Below are 24,837 nucleotides of genomic sequence, written 5' to 3'. Positions count from 1 at the left end.
CGCTGGGACGGGCTATGTCCACGACTGTGGCGATTCGGCGCCATGCTTGGCTGAGATCTGCCAACTTCTCACCGGACGTACAGAATGCCCTCATGGACATGCCATTTGATGGCAGTCGCCTGTTTGGTGACAAGGCGGACCACGCGCTGGAGCGCTTCAAGGACTCCAGGGTCACGGCCAAGTCCTTGGGTCTTTCGACCCAGCGCCAGCAGACGGGTTCGTTTCGCCCCTTTCGTGGCCAAGGAAGGGGCGGTCCCACACGTGCTGCCAGCCACGCGCCGCAGAACGCTCCCCAGCGCGGTGGCGGCCGTGGTTTCCGCCGTGGTGGCGGTAGAGGGCAGCGGCGAGGTCAGTCCACACCTCCCCCCGCTGCTGCATCCAAGCCTTCCTAGTCCGAGCTTTCGGGCTCACGTGACGCCAGTGGGTGGCAGGGTTCGCCATCACCACTCCCGCTGGCGCGCGATTACATCGGACAGGTGGGTGCTGCAGCTCGTCCGAAGGGGCTACTCCCTCCCCTTCGAGTCCACTCCTCCAGCCATGCCACCGCAGAACCACCGTGTGTCGGGGGACCACTTGACACTTCTGCAGGAGGAAGTTCCGGCCCTCTTGGCCAAGGGGGCCATCGAGCGCGTTCCTGGGCCAGAAGTAGGGTGTGGTTGCTACTCCCACTACTTTCTGGTGCCCAAGAAGGACAAAGGAGGCCTGCGTCCTATCTTGGACCTGCGGAACGTCAACGGCTTCCTCCGGAAGGAGAAGTTCAAGATGTTGACTTTGGCTCAGGTCTTGGCTGCTCTCGACCCACAAGACTGGATGGTAGCGTTGGACTTGCAGGATGCGTATTTTCACATCCCCGTCCTGCCGGCCCACCGGCGTTACCTGCGGTTCACGGTAGGCCAGGAGCACTTTCAGTTTATCGTGCTCCCATTCGGCCTTACCAGCGCCCCACGGGTGTTCACGAAAGTGATGGCGGTGGTCGCAGCTCATCTGCGCCGGTTAGGGGTTTCAGTCTTCCCCTACCTCGACGACTGGTTGTTGAAGGCGGGCTCGCCCCAAACAGTCGTCCGCCACCTTCAGATGACGGCAGACCTCCTACACGAGCTGGGGTTTTCCATCAATGTGCCGAAATCACACCTGTGTCCCTCTCAAAAGCTCCTTTTCATCGGAGCGGTTCTCGACTCGGCGCAGTTTCGGGTTTATCCTCCGGAACGGCGGGTCCGGGATATTCAGGCTCTGATTCCCATCTTTCAGCCGTTATCCCGGGTTTCGGTCAGGTTGACGCTGCGGCTTCTGGGGCTGATGGCCTCCTGCATCCTTCTGGTGCATCACACCAGGTGGCGGATGCGGGCTCTGCAGTGGGACCTGAAGTTTCAGTGGGCCCAGCATCAGGGCAACCTATCCAACCATGTCCTGATCTCGGAGGGCACTGCGAGACAGTTGCAGTGGTGGCTTACGGACCGCGATTGGGTCGGAGGCAGATCCCTCTCCCTTCCCCAACCGGAGCACGTGGTTGTGACGGACGCGTCCCTCCAGGGCTGGGGTGGCCACTTGGGAGAGGCGGAGATCAGAGGCATCTGGTCTCCGGCGGAATCCCGGCTCCATATCAACATGTTGGAGCTGCGGGCGATTCGCCTAGCACTGAAGGCATTCCTCCCCTTTGTCAACGGGAGTGTAGTGCAGGTGTTCACGGACAACACCACCGCCATGTGGTACTGCAACAAACAGGGCGGTGTGGGGTCGTGGACCCTTTGCCAGGAGGCTCTGCGTCTCTGGCAATGGCTGGAACGTCAGGGCGTGACTCTGACGGTTCAACACCTGGCAGGTTCTCTGAACGCCAGGGCGGACGAACTCAGCCGTCGGTGCTCGGTGGATCACGAATGGCGTCTGAACTCGGACGTGGCGAGAGGCCTCTTTCAGCAATGGGGAGAGCCTTGGTTAGATCTATTCGCCACAGAAGGGAACGCGCAATGCCATCAGTTCTGCGGGTTGGAGTTTCCAAGACGGCACTCGCTCGGCGACGCCTTTCGGTGCGAGTGGAGTTGCGGTCTGTTGTACGCCTTTCCGCCTATACCACTTCTGCCCAGAGTGCTGAAGAAGATCAGGCGCGACCGGGCCCAAGTTATCCTTGTGGCTCCGGACTGGGCTCGAAGATACTGGTATCCCGAGCTACTCAGCATGACAGTCGGTCCCTCGATCCGCCTGCCCCTTCAGGAGGACCTTCTGTCGCAGCAGCAGGGGACGGTCCTCCACCCGAACCTGTCCAGTCTCCACCTCCATGCTTGGAGATTGAGCGGCGACAGTTGAGGCCATTTGACTTGCCTCCTGAAGTCTGTGATGTAATTCTGGCAGCCAGGCGTCCCTCCACAAAGTCGGTATACGCCTGCCGGTGGAACAGATTTGTGGCATGGTGCACAGCAAAGGCTGTGGATCCCCTTTCTGCCCCTCTGTCTGAGGTTCTCCTCTTCCTTCTTTCCCTTGCCCAGCAGGGCTCTGCTCTGGGCACTATCAAGGGCTATCTTTCTGCCCTTTCCGCCTTCTTGAGGCTACCTGATCAGCCATCTTTATTCAAGTCCCCTATTGTGTTAAGATTCTTGAAGGGCATCACGCACATGTATCCTCCAACTCCGTTCGTGATGCCTCAGTGGGACTTGAACCTGGTTCTGACTTTCCTGATGTGCGCTCCCTTTGAGCCCCTTCATTCCTGTCCTCTCCGTCTTCTCACTTTAAAGACGGCCTTCCTGGTGGCCATCACCTCTGCCAGGAGAGTGAGTGAGCTCCAGGCTCTTTCTGTTAAACCTCCTTTCTTGTCTGTCCATCCTGACAAGGTGGTTCTTCGGACTAGACCTTCTTTCCTGCCCAAGGTAGTCTCTGCTTTTCACATTGGGCAGTCCATCACCTTGCCCTCCTTCTTCCCGCCTCCGCATCCTTCAAAGGATGAAGAGCGGCTCCATCGTCTGGACCCAAAACGTGCGCTTTCATTTTACATGGATCGCACACGCCAGTTCCGGGTGGATGACCAACTGTTTGTTGGCTACGTGGGTGAGAAGAAGGGAAGGGGGGTACAGAAGCGGACCATCTCTCGGTGGGTCGTCCTGTGCATCAAAGCATGCTACTCTTTGGCTCGGAAGGAGCCTCCTGTTGGGCTGAGGGCCCATTCCACTCGGGCTACGGCGGCTTCTACTGCCCTGGGCCGGGGAGTCCCCTTGCAGGACATTTGCCAGGCGGCTACGTGGGCCTCGCTGCACACCTTTGCGAGGCACTACTGCCTGGACAGTCAAGTCCGGAGGGACGGCTTCTTTGGCCGTTCGGTCCTCCAGGACTTTCTGGTGTAGGTTGTATTGGTTCGCAGACCCACCTCCGGGGTTGGTATTGCTGGGGTATCTATTCTAAGGTAAGGAATCTAATACTAACCTGTTTCTTTCAGATGAACAAGTTACTTACCTTCGGTAACGATATATCTGTAAGAAACAGTAGTTAGTATTAGATTCCTTACCGCCCCACCCGTCCTCCCCGTTCTGCGAACTGATACCTAGGGTTAAGGACGTCCCTTTCAGGGCCCTAGTTTCAAATGGCACCAGTGTTAGTTCTCACATGGCTCTGCGTGTTCTGGCGCGGAAAAGCTGTGTGCAAAGAACTGACGTCAGCGCGCGGAGGCGGCGTCTATATACTCCAGCGACGTCATCACGGCGCACGACGCCGACGACGCGGAGCCGCAGGGGACGCCTGCAGACGACGCCTACCGACGCGCAGGGGTACTGCTACGCAAAAGTTTCCGGATCCAGACTGACGCCTGGGGATATTCTAAGGTAAGGAATCTAATACTAACTACTGTTTCTTACAGATATATCGTTACCGAAGGTAAGTAACTTGTTCGACGGGGTTAACAATTAAGCATCCTCCAACCCCCTTTGTTGGGCCGAAGTGTGACCTTAATTTGGTTTTAACTGTACTCATGGGGAATCTGTTTGAGCCCCTGCATAGTTGTCCTTTTAGGATGTTGACTCTATAAATAATGTTTTTAGTGGCTATCACTTACGCCAGATAAGTGAGCGAGATACAAGCTCTTAGTTCCTGTCCACCTTTACCTCCTTTCATATCGATAATTTGTTGTTGCCAACTAGGACTGCTCTCCTAACAGCAGAATGAGTCCATCACACTCCTGACCTTTTGTCTCCCCCACCCCATCCCACTAAGGAGGAGAAGTGGTTGCACAAGTTGGTGGGCAATCAACTACTACCTAGACTGTACCAAGGACACACGACTGGATAACCAGCTCTTTCTTGGCTACATTGTGCCAAGCAAGGCAAAGTGGTGCAGAAAAGAACCCTAATGAGGTGGATTATCTTTTGCATCAAGACCTGCTATGCTTTGGCCAAAAAGGAGCCTTAAGAACGGATCAGGACCCATTCCAACCACCCCATTCCACCAGAGCCAAATCCACCACCTCTGCCCTTGAAAGAGGAGTACCAATTGTAGGAATATGCAAGCCAGCTACGCAGGCATCTCTGGGCAGTTTCGCTATGCATTAGTACCTGGATTCTAAAAAGTTCTGAGGTGGTCTCTTTATCAGATCAGTCTTGTAGGATTTACTTGTATAACCATCTGTCACGCCTCCTTCTAGATAGGGTATTGCTCTGTAATCTGTTCTATGGGTGAGGAAACTGCAGGTAGAAGTATCGATCAGGAGAAAATGTTACTTGGGTGTGGTAACGATCTTTCTGGTGGATACTCTGTCTACCTGTTGATTCCTCACTGACTCTCCCACCTTCCCATTTGATGGATGGTTATAGGTAAGGTTAAAAAGGGCTCAAATCAGGTTTTAGTACTGCACCACTCTATTAGTCCACGCTCTTGTCTTGAAGGCTGGAAAAAATGGATGGAAACTGACATTGTTACGCTGGTTTTGGTGCTATAAGGTTTCTGTGATGCTATTTAATGGCACTTCCAGCATCAACACAAAAGCCAGTACCTCCTACCAGCGACTGGAGAGCTTTGGCATTTCCAGATCCTGTCTGACGCCTGGGATAGTTCTACAGATGAGGAATCTGCAGATAGTGGATCCACTGGAAAGATCGTTACAGTGGGTAAATAACTTTCTTCTAGAAGAAACACTTTCACTTTTTTTAGAAGAGAGAGCTGGTACCAGGCAGACTTTGCTTTTTTGGTCAATGTGTTCCTTGAGGGTGAGGTTGGTGTTCAGGGTGAATCCAAATAACTCACCATTTAAGTAAAGCTGGGGTTCGAAACTGTAATGGGTAGTATCATTGAGCAAGGTTTGTACAGTTTCTTGTTTGTTATTCTAAGCAAACTGCAGAAAATCTGGCTGGGTTGTGTTTTGCTTCAGGTTTAGCTGATATGAGTTTCTTTCTTTCTACTCCTTCCTACACAGATCCGGAGCTAGCCTTTAATTATTTCTCCTCCTATGACAAATACTTTTTTGTAAAAGTCTTTCTAGTGTGGAAGACAGCTCATAAAACTACAGGATTTAAACCATGAAGGGATTCTCACAAACACATGTATGTGAGAAAATCTCACAAGGTGTGTCTCTGGTCTTAGGAGTCATGCCATGACTCCAGAATGTTCAATCCTTATGCCCTGATGCACCCAAGGCAACCCATGAGTGTCAAGTCAAACTACACAACTCCAAACACTGTTGCAAGTTGCATAAAGGCTGCTGCTTCTCAAAGTCAAGGACAAGAACCCATTCTTCAACAGGTCATCATCTATGTCCAAGTCTATGGGTAAGTCCAATCCGAAGAAAAAACACAAGACGTCTTAAGAGGGCCTCATCCTAGCCTAGTCACTCTCCACCTGAGAAGTTGTGAGGACGTCAAGGTGCCCCGCGGACTCTCTTCCTCTCTCCAACTGATGAACCGATTTTACATCTCAATCCAATGCACCCTGAATTTCCAGGACTGTAGGTGAGGCTTTAGCAGGATTAGAGACTTAAGAAGGCCATGCTCCACATCTTTGACACTCTACTGGTCCGCTGGTGTGCCGTAGGGCCCTATGGATCCCTGGAGTCCTCCTTTCGGGTTACCACTGGCGAGTCTGCCCTCAGCACCGTCTGTGCCTCACGATTCCGCTTCGGCTCCAGCTTAAGAGCTATCTTCTTGAAAGAGGCCCTGATCCACACCATTCCCTGCAGATGGTGGCAACAATGCCAGTAACGTAGGAAGATGTCGATCCCTGAGTACTGTCCAACTCTGAGTACCTTTGCTGCCGACCCCATACACTCTGACTGTGATAGGATTACCCCACCTCCCCAACCCAGTGCTCCAATACTTATTCAGATTGGACTCTGAACAGAGTCAATTAAGTTTTGTAGATGATGGTAATGGCAGTGGGGATGAGTTTTCCCCACAGTATTTTTTATGGACCAGCCTATGAAACGAGAAGACTTCTGTTTTGCTTAACGAGCCTTTTGCTGCAATTGAAAGTTTTGCTATGAGGTTTTTTCCATAATAAGAGAGTGGAATTGCTTGAATTGCAGGTGGGATTCTGTACATTTGACTAAAATCCATACTTTTTTCTGTTGTAGAAAGTTACGATGCCAGACTTTCTCGAATAGATATTGCTAACACTCTGAGGGAACAAGTCCAGGACCTCTTTAATAAGAAATACGGTAAGACGTTGTTACTATTAAACCTGCTCTTTCAAAAAACGGTGTCATTCCATAATCACATGAGTATTCTTTTGGAGTCTTTTTAATATATTATATCTAAAAAGTAATTATAGATTCCTATTAATTTTTCATATTTGAAAATTGTAATGATTTGATCACTCTGGAACTGGATTGAATAGTTTTGATGGTGAGGGGATGATACGCTATCGCACCACTCTCAGCTAGCATCGTCCTTGATGGCGGAATATCATAGACTGGGCATCTGTTCCACCAGCCTCCATGTTTGTCTTCTATGTTTGTCTTCCATGTATGTCTTGGAGAATTCCCACTTTGTATGCATCCTGTTGCCGACTACATAATACCATAGAGGTTGAGTAGTTTTCTTAATGAGTGAATTGATTAATTAATTTGTGAAAACTGAACAATTATTTTGTACGAAGGAACAAATGAATGACATGTTATGCCTCAAAGTATCATGTTGGCATCTTTACCGAGAACATTCCTCCAATTTGATAATTGAAGGCTCTGATTTCATTAAAAATAACAATATTTCTTGCAGCAGATAAATTTAAATTGAACTGGACAACTTGACCCGGTCTTTATTCATATTGTATTGGTGGAAATACAGTCATCCTTAAGTATACATGATACTGAATTCTATTTTCAATCTGATTAGAGGCCAGCAAGGATAGTACTGTGAATTCTATTTGTGTTCACAAAACTTTCAGATGATTTGATCAGACGTTTATCACATAAGAATCCCTAGAGTTTACTCTGACTTTCAGATACCTGTATTTCTAAAGAGTCTGTGCCTTCACCCAGTGTTGCAACTCCATTGAGTTTTGATTGTGTCGCTAACAGTCTAATCTTGACCACCAAGTTATATATTGGTTTCATAGTAAAGCCTCAGAATGTTGTTTAATAAGAGGCAATAGAAAGAAAAGTGTGTTTCTTTCTACAACTGAGATGATATCCTGTCGTTACCTCAGATGGTGACATTTTTGCCTTTTACTTGTTTTGTACATCTTGCAGTAGCCCTAGCACCCATAGGCCGATTGCAATCCCACTTTGTCCTCTGTCTGCCTGGTTTTCATATCGACTTACTTTGTAATATTTGTGCATTATTTCTGTATATGCAGTCATGATCTCTATGTAGGGTCATAACTCAGACTTTGTGCCTACAGAAGATGTATTTGCCAATAGTGTATCTTGCTTCACCCAACAGTGATCCTCAGGTCTTGTATCTGGAGACATTAAGTCCTTAAGTAAAAGTCAACTGGAGTTCCTGTTTTTTAAATAAAAATTGATTATGTGCAAGATATGATTTGCCAGTGAAGCTCTTGTGTGTGCCTAAATGAGTTGCTGTATCGTCACAGTGAGTTGTTCCTAAAGGTCTCTCCGGTGTCTTTCAGGTGAGGCTTTGGGCATAAAGTACCCCGTGCAAGTGCCATACAAACGCATAAAGAGCAATCCGGGTTCAGTGGAAATTGAAGGACTGCCTCCTGGAATCCCATTTAGGAAACCGTGCACATTTGGATCACAGAATCTTGAACGGATATTAGCAGCGGCTGACAAAATAAAGTTTACAGTAACCAGGTATGTCCTGATCCTGGCTTGTGTTACCAAGCACTTCCTGTTGGACCCAACAGTCGTTTTTAATGAACCTCATTGATGTTAGTCAAATATACAAAGTTTCCTAGGAGACGTAAAGAAAAGTTATCCAGTATTGGATATTTCATAGATTCACATGCTTGAATCACTCCCTGTCATCGAAGTGGGAGTCCCACGGTACCATAGTAAAGCAGTATGTATTAACTTAGCATAGGCTAAAATAGCACTAGGCATTGAGATTTTGTAGCGCATCTATTTCCTTTTTAAAAAAGGGACAAACTTTAACTAGGACCAATTAGGTCGTAGCTCCCTCTAGAACACTCCCAAGATAACCTGATTTTCACCGCACTTCGAGTGTTTAGGGCATATCCCTGAGCTGTGACAAGTTTTTCTCATCTAAAAGCAACTTTAATATTTTACTATGTCTGATTGAAAAGGCCTTTTTCATACATGTAAGTAAGACTTGTGAGAAGAAGAGGGTGCATTTGGATTACCCACATAAGGACTACATTTGCTGCCTTCATTCCAAACATGAGGTAAAAGAGTGCAAGATTTGTTGCACTTTCTCCCCAAAAACCCTGAGGGACAAGGATGGGAGGCTACTTCTGTGGCTTCAGCAAAAAATGAAAGCTCAGAAATCATCTTCTGAGGAGGATAGACCTCTCCTAGGTCTCACAAAAGGACTAGATCTCATGATGGAGCGTCAGAGGAGTCGTCAGTTTCAAAGCTCCAAAACAAATGTGAAGCAAAAATATTTCTCCCCATGAGCATCCTTACGTAGCTTATTCATGCCATGTGTTAAGGATCAAGATCGCCCTCATAACTACACCATTAAGCCGTCAACAAGGAATACATCTTCTTCCAAATCCTACTTGACAATGCCTTCACCTTTGACACCAAGATTATCGAAGAACCCTACCACAGTAGCAGCTGTCCTACCTCGCAAACACAAAAAGTACAGGGCTCCTGAGGATTCCCCTTTATGTTCAACAGGACATCCCAAGTCTGACTCAGTGATCTCTTAGGCAGCACAATGTAGGTCGAAGAACCCATCTACTCCCATTTCGTCACCACCTGACAAGGAGGAATGCTGTTTAGACAATATTGGTAAAAGATTTTCCACCATGTCTGCCATCACAGTGCATGCAGCCAATGCCCTGGCGATTCTAGGCCGATATGACAGCCAAATGTGGTCTGATGTCAGCTCCATTATCTGCCGCATCCCGGAGGATAAACGGTCAGAAGCCAAAAAGATCATACTGGAGGGTGAGGGCACTGCATCTGAAATAATAGATTGTGCAAGGGACATCTCTTATATAAGCTTCCATCAAATGTCCTGCAGAGCTGTGCTAAAATGCCATGGGTGGCTCAAAGCAACCTACTTTAGACCTGAGGTCCAGTCTACAATTTTAGATATGACGTACGACAGAGACACGCTATTTGGCAAGCATATTGACAATGATCTGCTTACCAGTAAGACTGACACTGATACCGCCAAATCCCTCACACCCTCCAGTATTGCAAGGTGTCTTTTTGAGGAGCACTGGGATGCAGCTTCTCGTCTTACATGGGTGGATTCCAGTTCTTTCAGCAGTCTCAGTCCTACCAGCCCCGATACAGGCAAGGATATCAACAACAGTCATCCCGCCAATCCTCTGCAGCGAGTTTCTCTAAACAAGGGTCTCACAGGAGACCTCCTTACTCCAGTATTGGAACTTTCATAGATTCCCATAGCTTTCTATCATTCACCGTCGTCAGAATGGGAGTCTCGGTAGATAAAAAATAACATAGCAGTAGGTACAAAAAAGAAAGAAAAAGGCCTAGGCCTCATCTCATTTTGTAGCATATATTTGTAGCATATCCACCCCTTTTTGTAAAAGAGACCAAACTAATTCAACAACCAATCAGATTAGCCTCACCCCTTAGAACCTTCCTGGGAGAGCCTCAGATTTTCTACTGCACGTTCTGCTAAAGCGAGTCTCCACTGAGCTCTGCTCAGATTTCTCTTCAACTTCTGGATTTCATCTGTTTTCTCTACAGTTTCTCAGGATGTCAGACAAGGAGAAGAATGCTTTATTTAAAGCTTGTGCCAGCTGTTCAAAGAAGAGACTTTATGTGGAGGACAAGCATAAAGATTGTATTTATTGCTTGTATCCTGATCACAAGGCCAGTGACTGTAAGATCTGTCGTACCTTCTCTTCAAAGACCCTGAGAGACCGTGAGGGACGTTTACTCACATGGCTGCAAAAACTAAAGTCACGGAAGGAGCCTGTATCCAGTGACAGTGATGAGGCCTCCTCTGCAACATCTTCGAGGAGATCCCAAAAGAGGGGTCGGTCTTCTCCTTCAACTTCAGCTGACCCCCCTGCTAAGGCCTTAACAAAAGACCTCTGATAGGTCTGACAGGCGCAGTCCCTTAAAATCTCCTCACGGAGGTGTAAAGGAGAGGGAAGGACTGGTTTCTGAGGTACTTTCTAATCAGAAGGCAAGCCATGGACCTTCTATTTCACCTCCACCATCTGAGAAGCCAAAGCTTTTCAAGAAACCAGCTTCAGTACCTTCAGAGGGAAAATCTGACAAGAAAATCCATCCGTCGACGACGACAACATCATGTAAGTCGACGACGGCATCAAAGATTCACCAGACGTTGATTCCAGCTCCGTCGAAGGGAGCGTCGACGAGAGCTTCGTCGATGACGGCTTTGACGACATTGTCGTCGCTACAAGAGGTACCAGTTACAATGTCGTCGATGGTGATGACTACCTCAGCGTCGACGAGGATGACATCGATGATGGTGTCGACAAAGAAAACGACGTAGACATGACGACAAGCTCGCAGGCGGTTCCGTCGATGATCATTCCATCGTCGTCAACGGTCCAATCTTCATCGATGAATCCACCGACGACGACCTCATCGACGATCTCGTCAATGATACAAAAAGTGGAAATTTCAATAAAAAGACGCCAAATTGCACCAGAAATGACATCTCCTCGTAGAGTGACACCACTCACTCTGGCCCTTCTTTTGAAGGAGGAATTTTCAGACGAGGATGAAGGCCCTTATGGGGACATACAGTCCATCCCAATTACGTGTAAAATATCAGGACTCAGACTCTGAGGACTATTTTATGGACCAGCAACAATACCATCCACAAACTAGTCCTCAAGAACAGTCGCAGCAGGGCCATACCGTCTTCTCTTATTAATGATCTACAAGTCATGTTGTTGGATTATAAGAGAAGATTTCCATCGCAACCCCCTGACCAACAGTCAATGCAGGTGCCTCCACCGCCACCTCCAACCTATTCTTCTGACACGGTAGCTCCTTAACTTCCTCTACCTCTGGACCAAGAACCAACGGAACGTCACCGGAATATTGTCACAGTGCATGATGATTGATTCATCAGACGATGACCAGAGCATAGAACAAGCCCTAAATCCAGATAGGGAATGGGACGACTACGTCATTCCGGATCCCGCGTCACCATCACCGGATCCTGTGGATTCTCCTCCAGCAGACATTGGAGGTTTCCATAATCTGATGGAAAGGGCTGCCAAACGGTTTAATCTTCCTATACCTTCTGTACAATCGGAATGCTTTCTTTATAATTTTAAAGAGCCGAACAGAAAGTCTGTCCGTTCTATCCCCATTGTAGAACATGTGAGGGGATAAAGGTAATGCAGTCTCCAGCTACCGTCATCCCTGTTCTTCCTCGGCTGGAGAAGAAATACAAGGCTCAAGAGGATGGTCTCACTTGTCTTGTTGGCCAACCGAAGCCGGACTCTGTCATCTCTCAAGCGGCCCAAAGAAAGTAATAACATCTGTCGGTGCCCCTTACCACACCACCGGATAAGGAGGGAAGGCGACTGGATAATGTGGGAAAGAGGTTCTCTTCTATGTCCAGCCTCCTTGTCAGGGCTGCCAACGCCTTATCAATTTTGGGACGATGTGATCGCCAAATGTGGTGCAACTTATCTCCATATGTGGACCAACTACCGGATGGAGCTAAGGCTGACGCAAAGAAGATCCTGGAGGAAGGAGAGCGTTCTTCTTCAGAGATCATTGATTGTGCAATGGACATTGCTATCACTGCTTTCCATGCTTTGGCAGGTGCTGCTGTCCTTAGACGACAATGTTGGCTTTGGGCCTCCTGGTTTCGCCCGGAAGTCCAAAATAAGATCCTAGAACTACCATTTGATGGGGAAATGCTTTTTGGAAAGCATGTGGATGACACGCTGCAGGATATTAAGAAGGACACGGAAACGGCAAGGACCCTTGGGACTTTGCAATACCGCAAAGTCCTTTTCCGTGGAGCAAGAGGGAGAGGTTTTTCATCGTACAAAGGTGGTTACCAACAGCAGCGCTATTTATCCTATTCACAGCAATGACAGTTTTACAGGCCCCAGTATTCTCAACGCCAGGGCCAATCATCGTCTTTCTCTCATCAGCCTTCAAGAGTACGACAAGGGCGTCAGGGGAGAGATTCCTCTAAGTGCCAATAGCGGCTTCCCGGCTCTGTCTACTGTTCTTTCACCCCCTGTAACACCAGTGGGGGGCAGGATTTCACAATGCCTCCACAGCTGGGGGATCATCACGTCGGACCGGTGGGTCCTCAATATCATCCGTTTTGGCCACACGCTAGAGTTTCAACACCTTTCACCCTCCAGAGCCCCTCGCGCCACCGAATCCAAACATCTACACCTTCTAGGTCTAGAAGCTCACCAACTGCTTCTCAAAGGAGCGATTGAACCGGTACTTCTGTCCCAACGAGGCAAAGGATTCTATTCCCGGTTCTTCCTCGTTTGCGAGACAGTAGAAAAATGGGGCCCAATCTTAGACCTTAGGGAGCTCAACACCTATCTCATAAAACTCTCATTTCGGATGGTATCCCTTCAGGATATTTTACGGCTTCTCAATCCAGGCGATTACATGGCAACTCTGGATCTTGAGAACGCATATTTCCACGTTCCTATCCACCCGTTCCACAGGAGGTTTCTACGCTTTGCAGTAGCCAAGAGCCACTTTCAGTTCAAAGTCCTGCATTTCAGACTCAGATCCATGCCACGGATATTCACGAAGGTATTGGCCCCAGTTGCAGCTATTCTAAGAAAACAATCGCTACAAGTTTTCCCTTACCTAGACGATTGGTTGGTGAAAGCACCATCTTCTCAGGCAACCAGAAGAGCAGTCGAAAGTTGCATTCAACTTTTCAATCATCTGGGACTTCAACTAAACAAAGACAAATCAGTCCTTGGTCCCTCCAGGTCGGCCAAGTTTCTGGGGGCTGTTCTGGATACAGCTTGTTGCAAGGCTTTTCCATCAGGAGAAAGGCAGAAAAGACTGATGTCCTCCGCCCTTCGTTTACAAACAAGACGGTCTCTGTCTGTTCGCCTATACAAATGTCTTCTAGGATTAATCTTATCTTGCATTCCCTTAATTCCGCATTGCAGGCTTCGTATGCGCTCACTCCAAGAGCAACTGGACATGCAGTGGTGCCAAGCAGAAGGCTTGTTCGACGACAAGATAATCATCACTCCTCTTATGAAAGAGGCAGTCAACTGGTGGATGATCAAAGACAATATCTCAAAGGGTCTCACTTTCACAGTTACTCCAGCTCCTTTGATACTTACCACCAGCGCCTCTCTAGAAGGCTGGGAGCGGTCTTGCAAGACCTTCAAGTGAGCGCCCTCTGGAGTCCCGAACAACGCATTCTCCATAGCGACCTTCTGGAGCTCAAGGCGATTCGTCTGGCTTTACAGGCTTTCCTTCCGAGAATACGTTATTCAACAATGTGTTGTCCTCGCCTGTGCCAGTCGACTTAGGCGTTCCACAAGGATCCTCCCTTTCACCCACACTGTTCAACCTCATCATGGAACCGCTTGCCTCCTTGCTCCAAGCATCCAATGTACACTTCCATATGTATGCCGATGACACTCAACTCTACCTAAAGGTACAATCCCCGGATGATATCAAACTCCTGAATTACACTCTCACAAAGACCCAATCGTGGTTGGCCGACAACCACCTCAAACTAAATGCTCTGAAAACTGAGTTCCTTTTGATAGCACCCCCTGCGAAATCTACCACCATCCAACTTTGGCTCAACCACTTAACTGCACTCAATGTCCGGCCCACCATCGTGGACTCCGCGAAATCCTTAGGTATCACACTGGACGCAAAGCTCAACATGCAACAGCACATTAGCAGAGCAACGAAAGGAGCTAATTTCCAAATCAACACTTTGAGAAAGTTGGAACCCTTCCTCCCAGCCAAAGACTTCCAAAATGCAGTTCAAGCCCTAGTCATCCCCCGCATTGACTATGGAATTGTGACCCTCAGTGGTCTCCCTTTAGCAACAACTGCACCCCTAAGAGCTTCCTTGAACGCTGCCGCGAGACTCATTACGGGCTCAAGAAAACACTCTCATATAACCCCTGACTTGAAATCTCTGAAATGGTTGCCCTTTGAAGCCAGAATACAACTGAAAATCGCTTTGATGACACACGCGGCTGTACACCACAATGCACCTAACTACCTCACTCAAAAGCTAACTATAGCAGGAGGGTCGAGATCCAATAGAAGTTAAAAAAACTTACTCTTGAAACCTCGCAGATTCCGGAAGGAAAAAACATACAAACGCTCCTTCTCGGGAATGGCGCCGAGGATCTGGAACGCACTCCCTCCCGAAACCAGGCTTATCTCCTCCACGGCCTTCTTTAAGAAAGAGGTGAAAGCCATCCTCATGGCTAAGTTCACCTGAACCTTAATGTCTGTTCCTCATTGACTTTCGTGCCGCTTGGGTATTACTGGTTTCATGATTGTCTAATGTCAAATAATGTCATATTTTGCATGATCTAGATTTGTTTATTCCTCTTGTTTGCCACAAGTACATGATGGTCAGTCGATCCTTTTATGCTACTCACTAAATATCTATTATTAGACTATTCATGTTAGCCTACTGTATATCGAGGCCCCTTCCCCTTGCTCCCTGTAACTTTTAGATACTTATAGTATAAGTTCTCCTGATTTTTATCGTAGTTGTATGTAAGACTCAGTATCGTCTTTTATTTTCGCTTATCTGATTGTTTACTGACATTCTATTAGAACATGACTGCTATCCGATCATGCTACTGAAGTTTATATTGCACCCAATATTATGTTGTGTCACCCTCATGCTATCGTCACCCCCCTGTTTCTGTGAAGCGCTCTGATATCTGTAAAGATCTTGTTCGCGCTATATAAAAATCTGAATAAATAAATAAATAAACCGTCCTGGTCCGTACAGACAACACGAAGGCCATGCACTATGTGAACAAACAGGGTGGAACGAGGTCTCAGCTTCTCTCCAAAGAGCCCCAAGAGAATTGGGAGTGGGTGATTCATCACCAAATCGCTCTTTCGGCGGAACATCTTCCGGGTACCTTCAACACAACAGCAGATACATTAAGTCGTCTAAAGTCGGTCTGTCATGGGTGGGAATTGGATCAAGACTCTCTCAAGAAGGTTTTCAATCGTTGGGGTACTCCGTCCATAGACCTATTCGCCACTCCAGAGAACAGGAAATGCCACTTTTTTGCATGCAGGGATCACCATCAAGGGTCGTTGAGGAATGCGCTTTCGATGGCCTGGTCAGGCGCATTTGTTTACGCCTTTCCTCCAATTCCCCTAATTCCAAGATTGCTCAGGAAGCTCAAGGCAGAACCCTGCACAAGGATTCTAGTGGCTCTGGCGTGGCCCTGCCAGTTTTGGTTCACAGAGCTTCTCCTGCTCTCCCAGGATCATCCAATTAATCTGTGGCCAATTCCCTCTCTATTGACGATGTCCCAGGGCCAAGTGAGGCATCCAGATCCGGGCTCACTTCAGTTGACTGCGTGGCTCCTGAGCACCGAGAGTTTCAAAACTTAGATATTCCTCAAGAATGTAAAGAGGTGCTAGCTCAGGCCTGTGCACCAAGTACGAATAGGACCTATCGTTCCAAATGGAAACTTTTCTGTGTGTGGTGCCGCCGTGAGAACATTCACCCTTTTTCTGCTGCTCCTCATCAGATTTTACCTTACATTTTGTCTCTGGCCAAGTCATGTCTCACCCATTCTTCTACCAAAGTGCACCTGACTGCTATCTCTAGATTCAGACGGACGGCTTCTGGTCCTTCACTCTGGTCGGCAAGAATTGTCAAACAATTTTGAAATGGACTCTTTAGAGTTCTCCCACCGGTTAGACCTCCGCATCCCACGTGGCAACTCAATTTGGTTCTTGCTCAACTCATGAGACCTCCTTTTGAACCCATTCATAGAGCGGATATTAAATTTCTTTCATGGAAAGTGACCCTCCTTCTTGCTTTAACATCGGCCAGGAGGTTTGGGGAACTTCAAGCTCTCACTATTAAGGATCCGTTCTTACAGTTTAAGAAGAACACTCTTATTCTGAGGACAAATCCGAAATTCATTCCGAAGGTCCCTTCGGATTTCCATTTGAATGAGCCGGTCATTCTAAAAAAAAATTTCCATCACCCTACAACTCCAGCGGAGAGGTCTGTTCATTCCTTGGATGTCCAAAGATGTTTAAAATTCTATCTCCATCATACCAAGGACTTCAGGAAATCTACTCAACTCTTCGTCGCTTTTAGTGCACCTCGCAAAGGTCTTCCCCTTTCAAAGCAAGGAGTTGCACGTTGGATTGCCAGCATGATCCACTACTGCCACCAAGCAGCTGGTAAGCCCCCAAAAGGGCGAGTCCGGGCGCACTCCACAAGATCAGTTTCATCGTCTGCTGCTCTTTTCTCTGGAGTACCGATCAAGGACATTTGCCGGGCGGCTACATGGAGCAGTGCCCATACCTTCACGTAGCATTACTGCTTGGACCCTTCTACACGGAGTGAGGCAGCAGTGAGACAGTCCTGAGGAACCTCTTCCAGTGAGCGGTGAGCTTTCCCTTCTAACCCTTCTTCCTGTTATTGCTATTGCACATTTTGTATCAAATGATGTTTACTGACTAATGTTTTACATATCTGGTTATTACTTAGGAGAATATAGATACAAAGTCATTCCAATATTTATTTACAAAACGTGCATTGTTGCTAACTGCTAACTACTCTGATACAAGCTATGGGAATCTATGAAAGTTCCAATACTGGAGTAAAAAAACAAGTTACTTACCTGTAACTTTGGTTCTCCAGTATTGGTCACTTTCATAGATTCCCATGCGCCCACCCTCCTCTCCTGGGAAAGCTCAGCCTTCAGCATATTTGGTTATACTGTTACACAACGGCTACAAAAATCTGAGGGTCTGAGGCTCTCTCAGGAAGGTTCTAAGGGGTGAGGCTAATCTGATTGGTTGTTGCATTAGTTTGGTCTCTTTTACAAAAAAGAGGTGGATATGCTCCAAAATGAGATGAGGCCTAGGCCTTTTTCTTTCTCTTTTGTACCTACTGCTATGTTATTTTTTATTTACCGAGACTCCCATTCCGACGACGGGGAATGATACAAGCTATGGGAATCTATGAAAGTTACCAATACTGGAGAACCAAAGTTGCAGGTAAGTAACTTGTTTTCTTCTCAGAGGTGTGAAACAGGCCACTAGCTACTCAACCTTTTCATCCCATAGATGCAAAGATCTCCACCTCCATAAATGACAATCCAACACCTCAGATAGATGGGTATTGGAACTTGTCACCTATGGCCATACCCTGGAGTTCACAGAAAAACCTCCAACCAATCCCCCAGGGGGTGTGCATCTCCCCTCATATTCACTTACTTAGAAGGGAGGCTTTCCTAATGCTTGCCAAAGGAGCAATAGAGAAAGTCTCGATTGCTCAAAAAGGGAAAGGTTTCTACTCCCATGTTGTTCCTTATTCTCAAGAAATCAGGAGAGTGGAGACCTATCCTAGATGTGAGGAAACTCAATAAATATCTCCTCAAGTAATCCTTCCAGATGATTACTGTTATGTTTATCTTGCATGTCTCCGTGAATCTAGCCTGTGGCTCGCGCTGAGTTTGTTCTGGGCTCGTGTGCATTGATCTGATGTCATGGGCTGAGCATTCTCTGTAGGGCCGTTAGAGGCGGTTCGTTGCCCGGTGCAGCCGGTCGGGTTTTCCTACCTGTACACTTGAAGATTAAACATTCATCTTCTTCACCTTGCTGTTTCCCTGTGTCGTATTTACAACAATTACTCTTTCCAATATTCTTCATCGTGTTCATGACATCTCTAGACCTGGAAGATACTTACTTCCATATCTCCATCCATACCAAACTCCACAAATATCTTCTATTCATGGTAGCTTGTACCCATTACCAATTCAAGGTCCTCCCTTTAGGCTTCAATTCCACCCCTCGTATATTCACCAAGTATATGGCCCCGGTAGCAGCGTCATTCAGTGAACAAGGTCATCAGGTATTCCCTTACCTAGACGACTGGCCCCAGGACAAACTGCCAGAGCAACAATAGCCTGCCTCTCGCTTTGTCTCAAACTGAGCCTCACTGTAAATTGGTGGAAGTCATCCACCAGTCCCTGTCAAAATATGATATGTCTCTAGACACACTACAAAAGAAATCTGACATGGGATGCTAGCACACTTAACAGTACATTTCTGTGAGACTATTCAAGTCGCTCCTAGGCATGATCTCGTCTGCACTAAACTTGGTCCCATTGGTGCGCCTCAACATGAGGCTGTTGCAAGAGGAACTGCAACTCCAATCGATACAGTCAGAAGGGTCCTTGATCTCCATTACTCTGCAAATTATACCCACACTGGCATGGTGGTCCCACCAACCATATGTCTCTCAAGGCCCCATGCTCCTACCAATGTGCTGAATTTCATAATCACCATGGATGCTTCTATGATGGGCTGGGGAGGCCACTTACAGGACCTTCAGATCTAAGGAAAGTAGTCCACAAGTCAAATGTCTCTCCACATCACCAGATTGGAGCTCAAGGCCATTTTTCTCACCCTGCAGGCTTTCCTTCCAAGGATCGCAACAACCTCTTTGCTGATCCATACTGACAATGCAACCAGCATGTATTAATTCAACAAACAGGGAGGAACTTGGTTTCTGATGCTATCTCAAGAAGCTCAAGTGCTGTGGGGTTGGCTCACAGCCCACAAAATCTCCTTAAAAGCCACTCTTTGCGACAGATAGCAATGCCAAAGACCAATTCTACGCTAGTCGGTTCCCTCTCCCAGGGTTGTGGGGATTGCATTTTTGATGCACTGGTCCGGGATCTATGCGTACACTTTTCCCCCTTCCCACTGATTCCCGAAGTCCTCACCAAGATGAAGATGGAGCGCTACCGTCTCCTATTGATTGCTCCGAAGTGACCCAGGCAGCACTGGTTTTTGGAGCTTCTCCTCCTCTTGGAGACCATTCGTCTTCCTCCAATGCCATCTCTCTTGACTCTAAACCAGGGTCAGATATGCCACCCGAAGCCAGCCTCTCTCCACTTCCATGCATGACTCCTGATTTCTATGAGTTTTGGATCTTAGATATTATTCAGGAATGCATAGAAATTCTTTCTAAGTCTGGAGCAGAAAGCACAACCAATACTTACAGATTAAAGTGGAAAAGGTTCTGGCACTGGTGTCACCAAAACAACTTACACCGGTTCCACGCTTCTCCAGAACATATCTTACCTTATCTTCTTTCTCTGGCCAAGTCAGACCTTGTTTACTCATCAGTCAAAGTTAAGCTTGCTGCAGTTTCAAGGTACAGACGTTCGGCACAAGATCTTTCTCTCTGTTCTACAAGGCTCATAAAACAATTTATGAAAGAACTCCTCAGAGCTTTCCCACCAATGCGAGCTCCTCCTCTGGAATGGCATCTCAATGTGGATCTCTTGCAACTAATGAAGGAGCCTTTTGAACCCATTCATAAGGCTGGATTAAAGTTTCTCAAGTGGAAGGTTGCCCTTCTCCTAACTCACACATCTACCAAAAGGGTTAGTGAGATACAGGCCTTTACCGCTCAGGAACATTTTCTTTGTTTCTCAGCTGATTTCGTACTTGTCAGAAGAAACCCAAAGTTCATCCCAAAGGTTCTTCTCAATCCCACCTCAATGAGCCTTTCATTCTTCAAACTTTTTCTCCAACCCATCCACACCGGCTGATTAGGCTCTGCATACTTTAAAAATCAGCCAGTGTCTCAAATTTTGCCTTCACAGAACTAAGCTCATTCGCAAGACTGACCAGTTACTTGTAACTTATATACATGGTCGTCAAGGCACAGCAGTGACAAAACCAACGATCGCAAGATGGATCTCGGCAAGAATTCAGTCTTGTCATTCGAAATCGGGCAACCCCTTTAACGAGAAGGGCTAAAGCTCATTCAACAAGAGCAGTGTCCACTTCCACTGCTTTGTTGTAGGCATCCCACTGGAGAAAATATGCTGTGCTGAGAGGTGGACTATCACCCATACATTCACGCAGCACTAGTGCCTGGAACCAGCAAAGCGATGCAGCAGTAGGCCAGGCGGTGCTACATCATTTATTCCAATAAGGTGAGCCTCTTTAAATAGAGAAGTTTATTTATGTTCAAATCAAATGTTTTAAGCTATGGTACATTGCAACTTCATTGTTCTATTTGCATTCTTTATCTAAACGTTATACACTTAAATGCATATGTTCTCAACATATCTGTCTGGATAGATAGACGTGTAAATGATTATATGATATGTCTTGAAATGTCATATTAACCTCTATAAAGTGTAATGTTTTACCCACCATCCTCTAAGGGTATTTCAGTTATCTTCAATACTGCTTGCTATTCTGATTCAAGCATTTGAATCTATGAAAGATTCAATACTGGATAAGAAAACAAGTCACTTACCTATAACTGTAGTTGTCCAGTATTGGTATCTTTCATAGATTCACATGCAACCCACCCTCCTCCCCTGAGAGGCTCCTCTTATCACTAGGGATATTATTCCCACTTGTGCTTTAAACTCTGAGGAAATCAGCCTCTCTTGGGCGTATTGTAGAGGGTGCTACGACCTGATTTGTCATTGTTAACGTTTGATCTTTAAAAAAAAAAAGACATAGATAGGCTATAAAATCTCATGGCCTATTGCTATTTTAGCCTATGCTAAGTTAATACATACTGCTTTACTATGGTACAGCGGGACCCCACACTTCGATAATTGGGAATAATTCAAGCATGTAAATCTATTAAATGTACCAATACTGGATAACTGCAGTTACAGGTAAGTAACTTATTTTCATTTCAGTTTTATTAAGGACATGGAGGTAAAGATTATGGCTTCTAACTTCATTTTATTTGCAACAGCAGCGAACATAGCAACAAGGAAAAACTACATTTCCCAAAACCATAGGGAAAACAGTAGTCCAACCAATCACAGCTTCTTTTCTCGGATGACATTCCAGAAACTCGTCATTGCCCCTTTCTATCTTTGTGCAATATAATTTTGCCTTTAACAACCAACAGTTCTATTCCTGTTTCTGATCAGCACCTACCTTAAACTAAGACTGCATTATTACTAACTCCCTTAACATATGTCATAATAATCACAACAAGGTACCAAATGACATCATGTTATGGCTTATATCATATTCATTCCCATCTACATCATTGAAACTTAATACATTACATGAAAATCAAGACTCATTACTTTCTTCCACTACCAGAACTGATGGATAGCAGAGCAGACTCGAGCCCTCCGATCATGGTCCTTTTGGGTGGGATAATCTTTACCACCACGTCTTTGATAGAATTTAGAAATGTACTTCACAACAGGTAGGAAATGTTGTATTGTATGTTAGGATCTGAGTTGAGGATTATGTTGGTTCAAAGGATCCTCTTCACCTCTGGAGCTGCTTCCACTACAGGTTTGAAGTAAAAAGGCTTGAATGTGGGTTCTGAGGAACATTTGGCTGCATTCATCACATCTTATGGTCAAGCATTCAAAGAAAAAGCTTTAGATGCCATGCCCCTTTCTACTGATTAGACTCCAGATTTGGCCATATCTGTGCCTGCCGCCTGCATAATAAACCGACCTAGCAAAAGTGAAAGAAGAAAAATCATGAATGGTTTCATGAACAAATTCAATAGCTAACTAACATTCTCTGGCGTGTTTGCATGAAAAAGGGAACCCAGAGGTATATAAAGGACCATGGGTACATTTATTTATAGGTTGTACCTCACTGCAAGTTCATTCAATGATGAACATAGAAGTTAAAAAATGTCTATGTCTGCGAAAATCACCTGAAATTGTATTTATTAAATCTTGAAAAAAAAAAAAAACATTGTAAAAGTGGGAAACAAACAGGAAACGAAAAATCAAAACAGCTTTTTTGAAGTACCAATGCGATCATTATTAATGAAAGAAAATTTGCGATAGTCATGGTACTCTATTTGGACGACGACGTTTCGATCCCTTTTTACGGGCTCGGCGACGTCACCACTTCGTCAGAAGTGGGGCGGAGCTGCGAGCCGTATTGTAAAGGGTATGCTGTTTTGTGCCGGATAAATTCCTCAGTGCGCGAGCTTTTTGAGTCATTTTGTTTGGCATCTGCATAGTGATTCGTCTTCGCTGTGCTGTCTTTTTAGTAGCCTTGACGCGATAGGCTACATGTTATTTCCGGTCGCCATTGTTGGCATATTCTGTGCGGTTATGCGCACGGCCGTCCATAAATATCAATTAGGAGCTGTCAGGGAGGTGCTGTAATGGAATCCAGATGCTGTGGGCGCGTTCACCATTCTGCAGTGCATTTGGTGGGCGCGCGCCATGCAAAGCACAACATTTGTCTGGTGTGCATCACAGCCTGGTGCAGACAAGAAGATTCTTAAGACGGGAACGTTTCTTGCTCCGTGCCTTGTGCCGAGTGCGAGTAGTTTTCACAGCTTCCCGTTTGGTGTGTCATTTTTTGGAGTCATTGCACAACCAGGTCATTTGTGAAGCAGGGAAGTGTAGGTGCGTGCGTAGTCTGTCTTAGTGTCAAAATCATTTTTTCCGACTATATTTGGTGTTTGCAGTTTTATGTAGCGTGAAGTCGATCTGAAGGTAGTAGATGATATTAAATTAAACCAAGCTACATTTATTAGGCACGGGGAGTTTAATTGATGCTTAGAAGCATATGCTGGTAAGATGCTACCGTAAATCGAGCATTGTTAATGGCGACAGTTCTGTTTGTTATGCTACATTTTTTAATTGCTTTGCTGTTGCTCTTTTCTATTGGGTGGCATCGTATTATTGGCTTAATTAAACTGATGGCATTTGGTAATGTGGGAGAGGGATAGGGTCCTAAAGCTCCAGCAGTTCCTAAGAGCGTATTCTTTTCAGTACCACCACCACCACCAGTACTAGCAGTACTACAGACACCAGTACTACCACCACCACCTGTACTACCAGTACCACGACCACCGGTACTACCACTACCAGTACTACCATAACCAGTACCACTACCACCACCAGTACTACCACCACCAGTACCACCACCACCAGTACTACCACTACCATTATTACGGCCAGCTGTACCACCAATGCTACTGCTACCAGTACCACCACCACCAGTACTACCGCTACCAGTACCACCAGTACCACCACCTCCAGTACTACCACCACCAGTACTAGCACCAACAGTACTACCACTACCAGTACCACCACCTCCAGTACTACCACTACCAGTACCACCACCACCAGTATTACCAGTACCACCACCACCAGTACTACCACTACCAGTACCACCACCACCAGTACTACCACTACCAGTACCACCACCATCACCAGTACTACCAGTACTACCACCATCAGTACTACCAGTACTACCACCACCAGTACTACCACTACTACAGCCACCAGTACTACCACTACTACAGCCACCAGTACTACCACTACAGCCACCAGTCCTACCACTACCACCACCAACAGTACTACTACCACCACCAGTACTACCAGTACCAGTACTACCATAACCAGTACCACTACCCCCACCAGTACTACCACCACCAGTACCACCACCACCAGTACTACCACTACCAGTATTACGGGCAGCAGTACCACCACCACCAATGCTACTGCTACCAGTACCACCACCACCAGTACTCCCGCTACCAGTACCACCACCACCAGTACCACCACTACCAGTACTACCACCACCAGTACTACCACCAACAGTACTACCACTACCAGTACCACCACCTCCAGTACTACCACTACTACCACTACCAGTACCACCACCACCAGTACTACCAGTACCACCACCACCAGTACTACCACTACCAGTACCACCACCACCACCAGTACTACCACCATCAGTACTACCAGTACTACCACCACCAGTACTACCACTACTACAGCCACCAGTACTACCACTACCACCACCAACAGTACTACCACCACCACCAGTACTACCAGTACCAGTACTACCACAACCAGTACCACCACCACCAGTACCACCCCCACCAGTACTACCACTACCAGTATTACGGACAGCAGTACCACCACCACCAATGCTACTGCTACCAGTACCACCACCACCAGTACTCCCGCTACCAGTACCACCACCACCAGTACCACCACTACCAGTACTACCACCACCAGTACTACCACCAACAGTACTACCACTACCAGTACTACCACCTCCAGTACTACCAC

General features: G+C 46.6%; 1 protein-coding gene across 4 annotated transcripts in view; it reads left to right on the top strand.

Moving 5' to 3' along the window:
* The window catches only part of GTF2IRD1 (GTF2I repeat domain containing 1), a 1,361,292-nt gene that overhangs the window by 1,160,008 nt on the left and 176,447 nt on the right, over nucleotides 1-24,837 (top strand). For all 4 annotated transcript variants that reach the window (XM_078679432.1, XM_078679431.1, XM_078679429.1 and 1 more), the window contains 2 exons: nucleotides 6,539-6,622; nucleotides 8,035-8,218. In XM_078679432.1, coding sequence (XP_078535558.1) covers nucleotides 6,539-6,622; nucleotides 8,035-8,218 — 268 coding nt within the window. The remainder of the gene's footprint in view (nucleotides 1-6,538; nucleotides 6,623-8,034; nucleotides 8,219-24,837) is intronic.

The sequence above is a fragment of the Lissotriton helveticus genome, chromosome 3_1 (genome assembly GCF_964261635.1).
Source record: "Lissotriton helveticus chromosome 3_1, aLisHel1.1, whole genome shotgun sequence".
Lineage (NCBI taxonomy): Eukaryota > Metazoa > Chordata > Amphibia > Caudata > Salamandridae > Lissotriton > Lissotriton helveticus.
The sequence above is the reverse complement of the archived record's forward strand: the minus strand, read 5'-3'. Positions and strand labels throughout refer to the sequence as shown.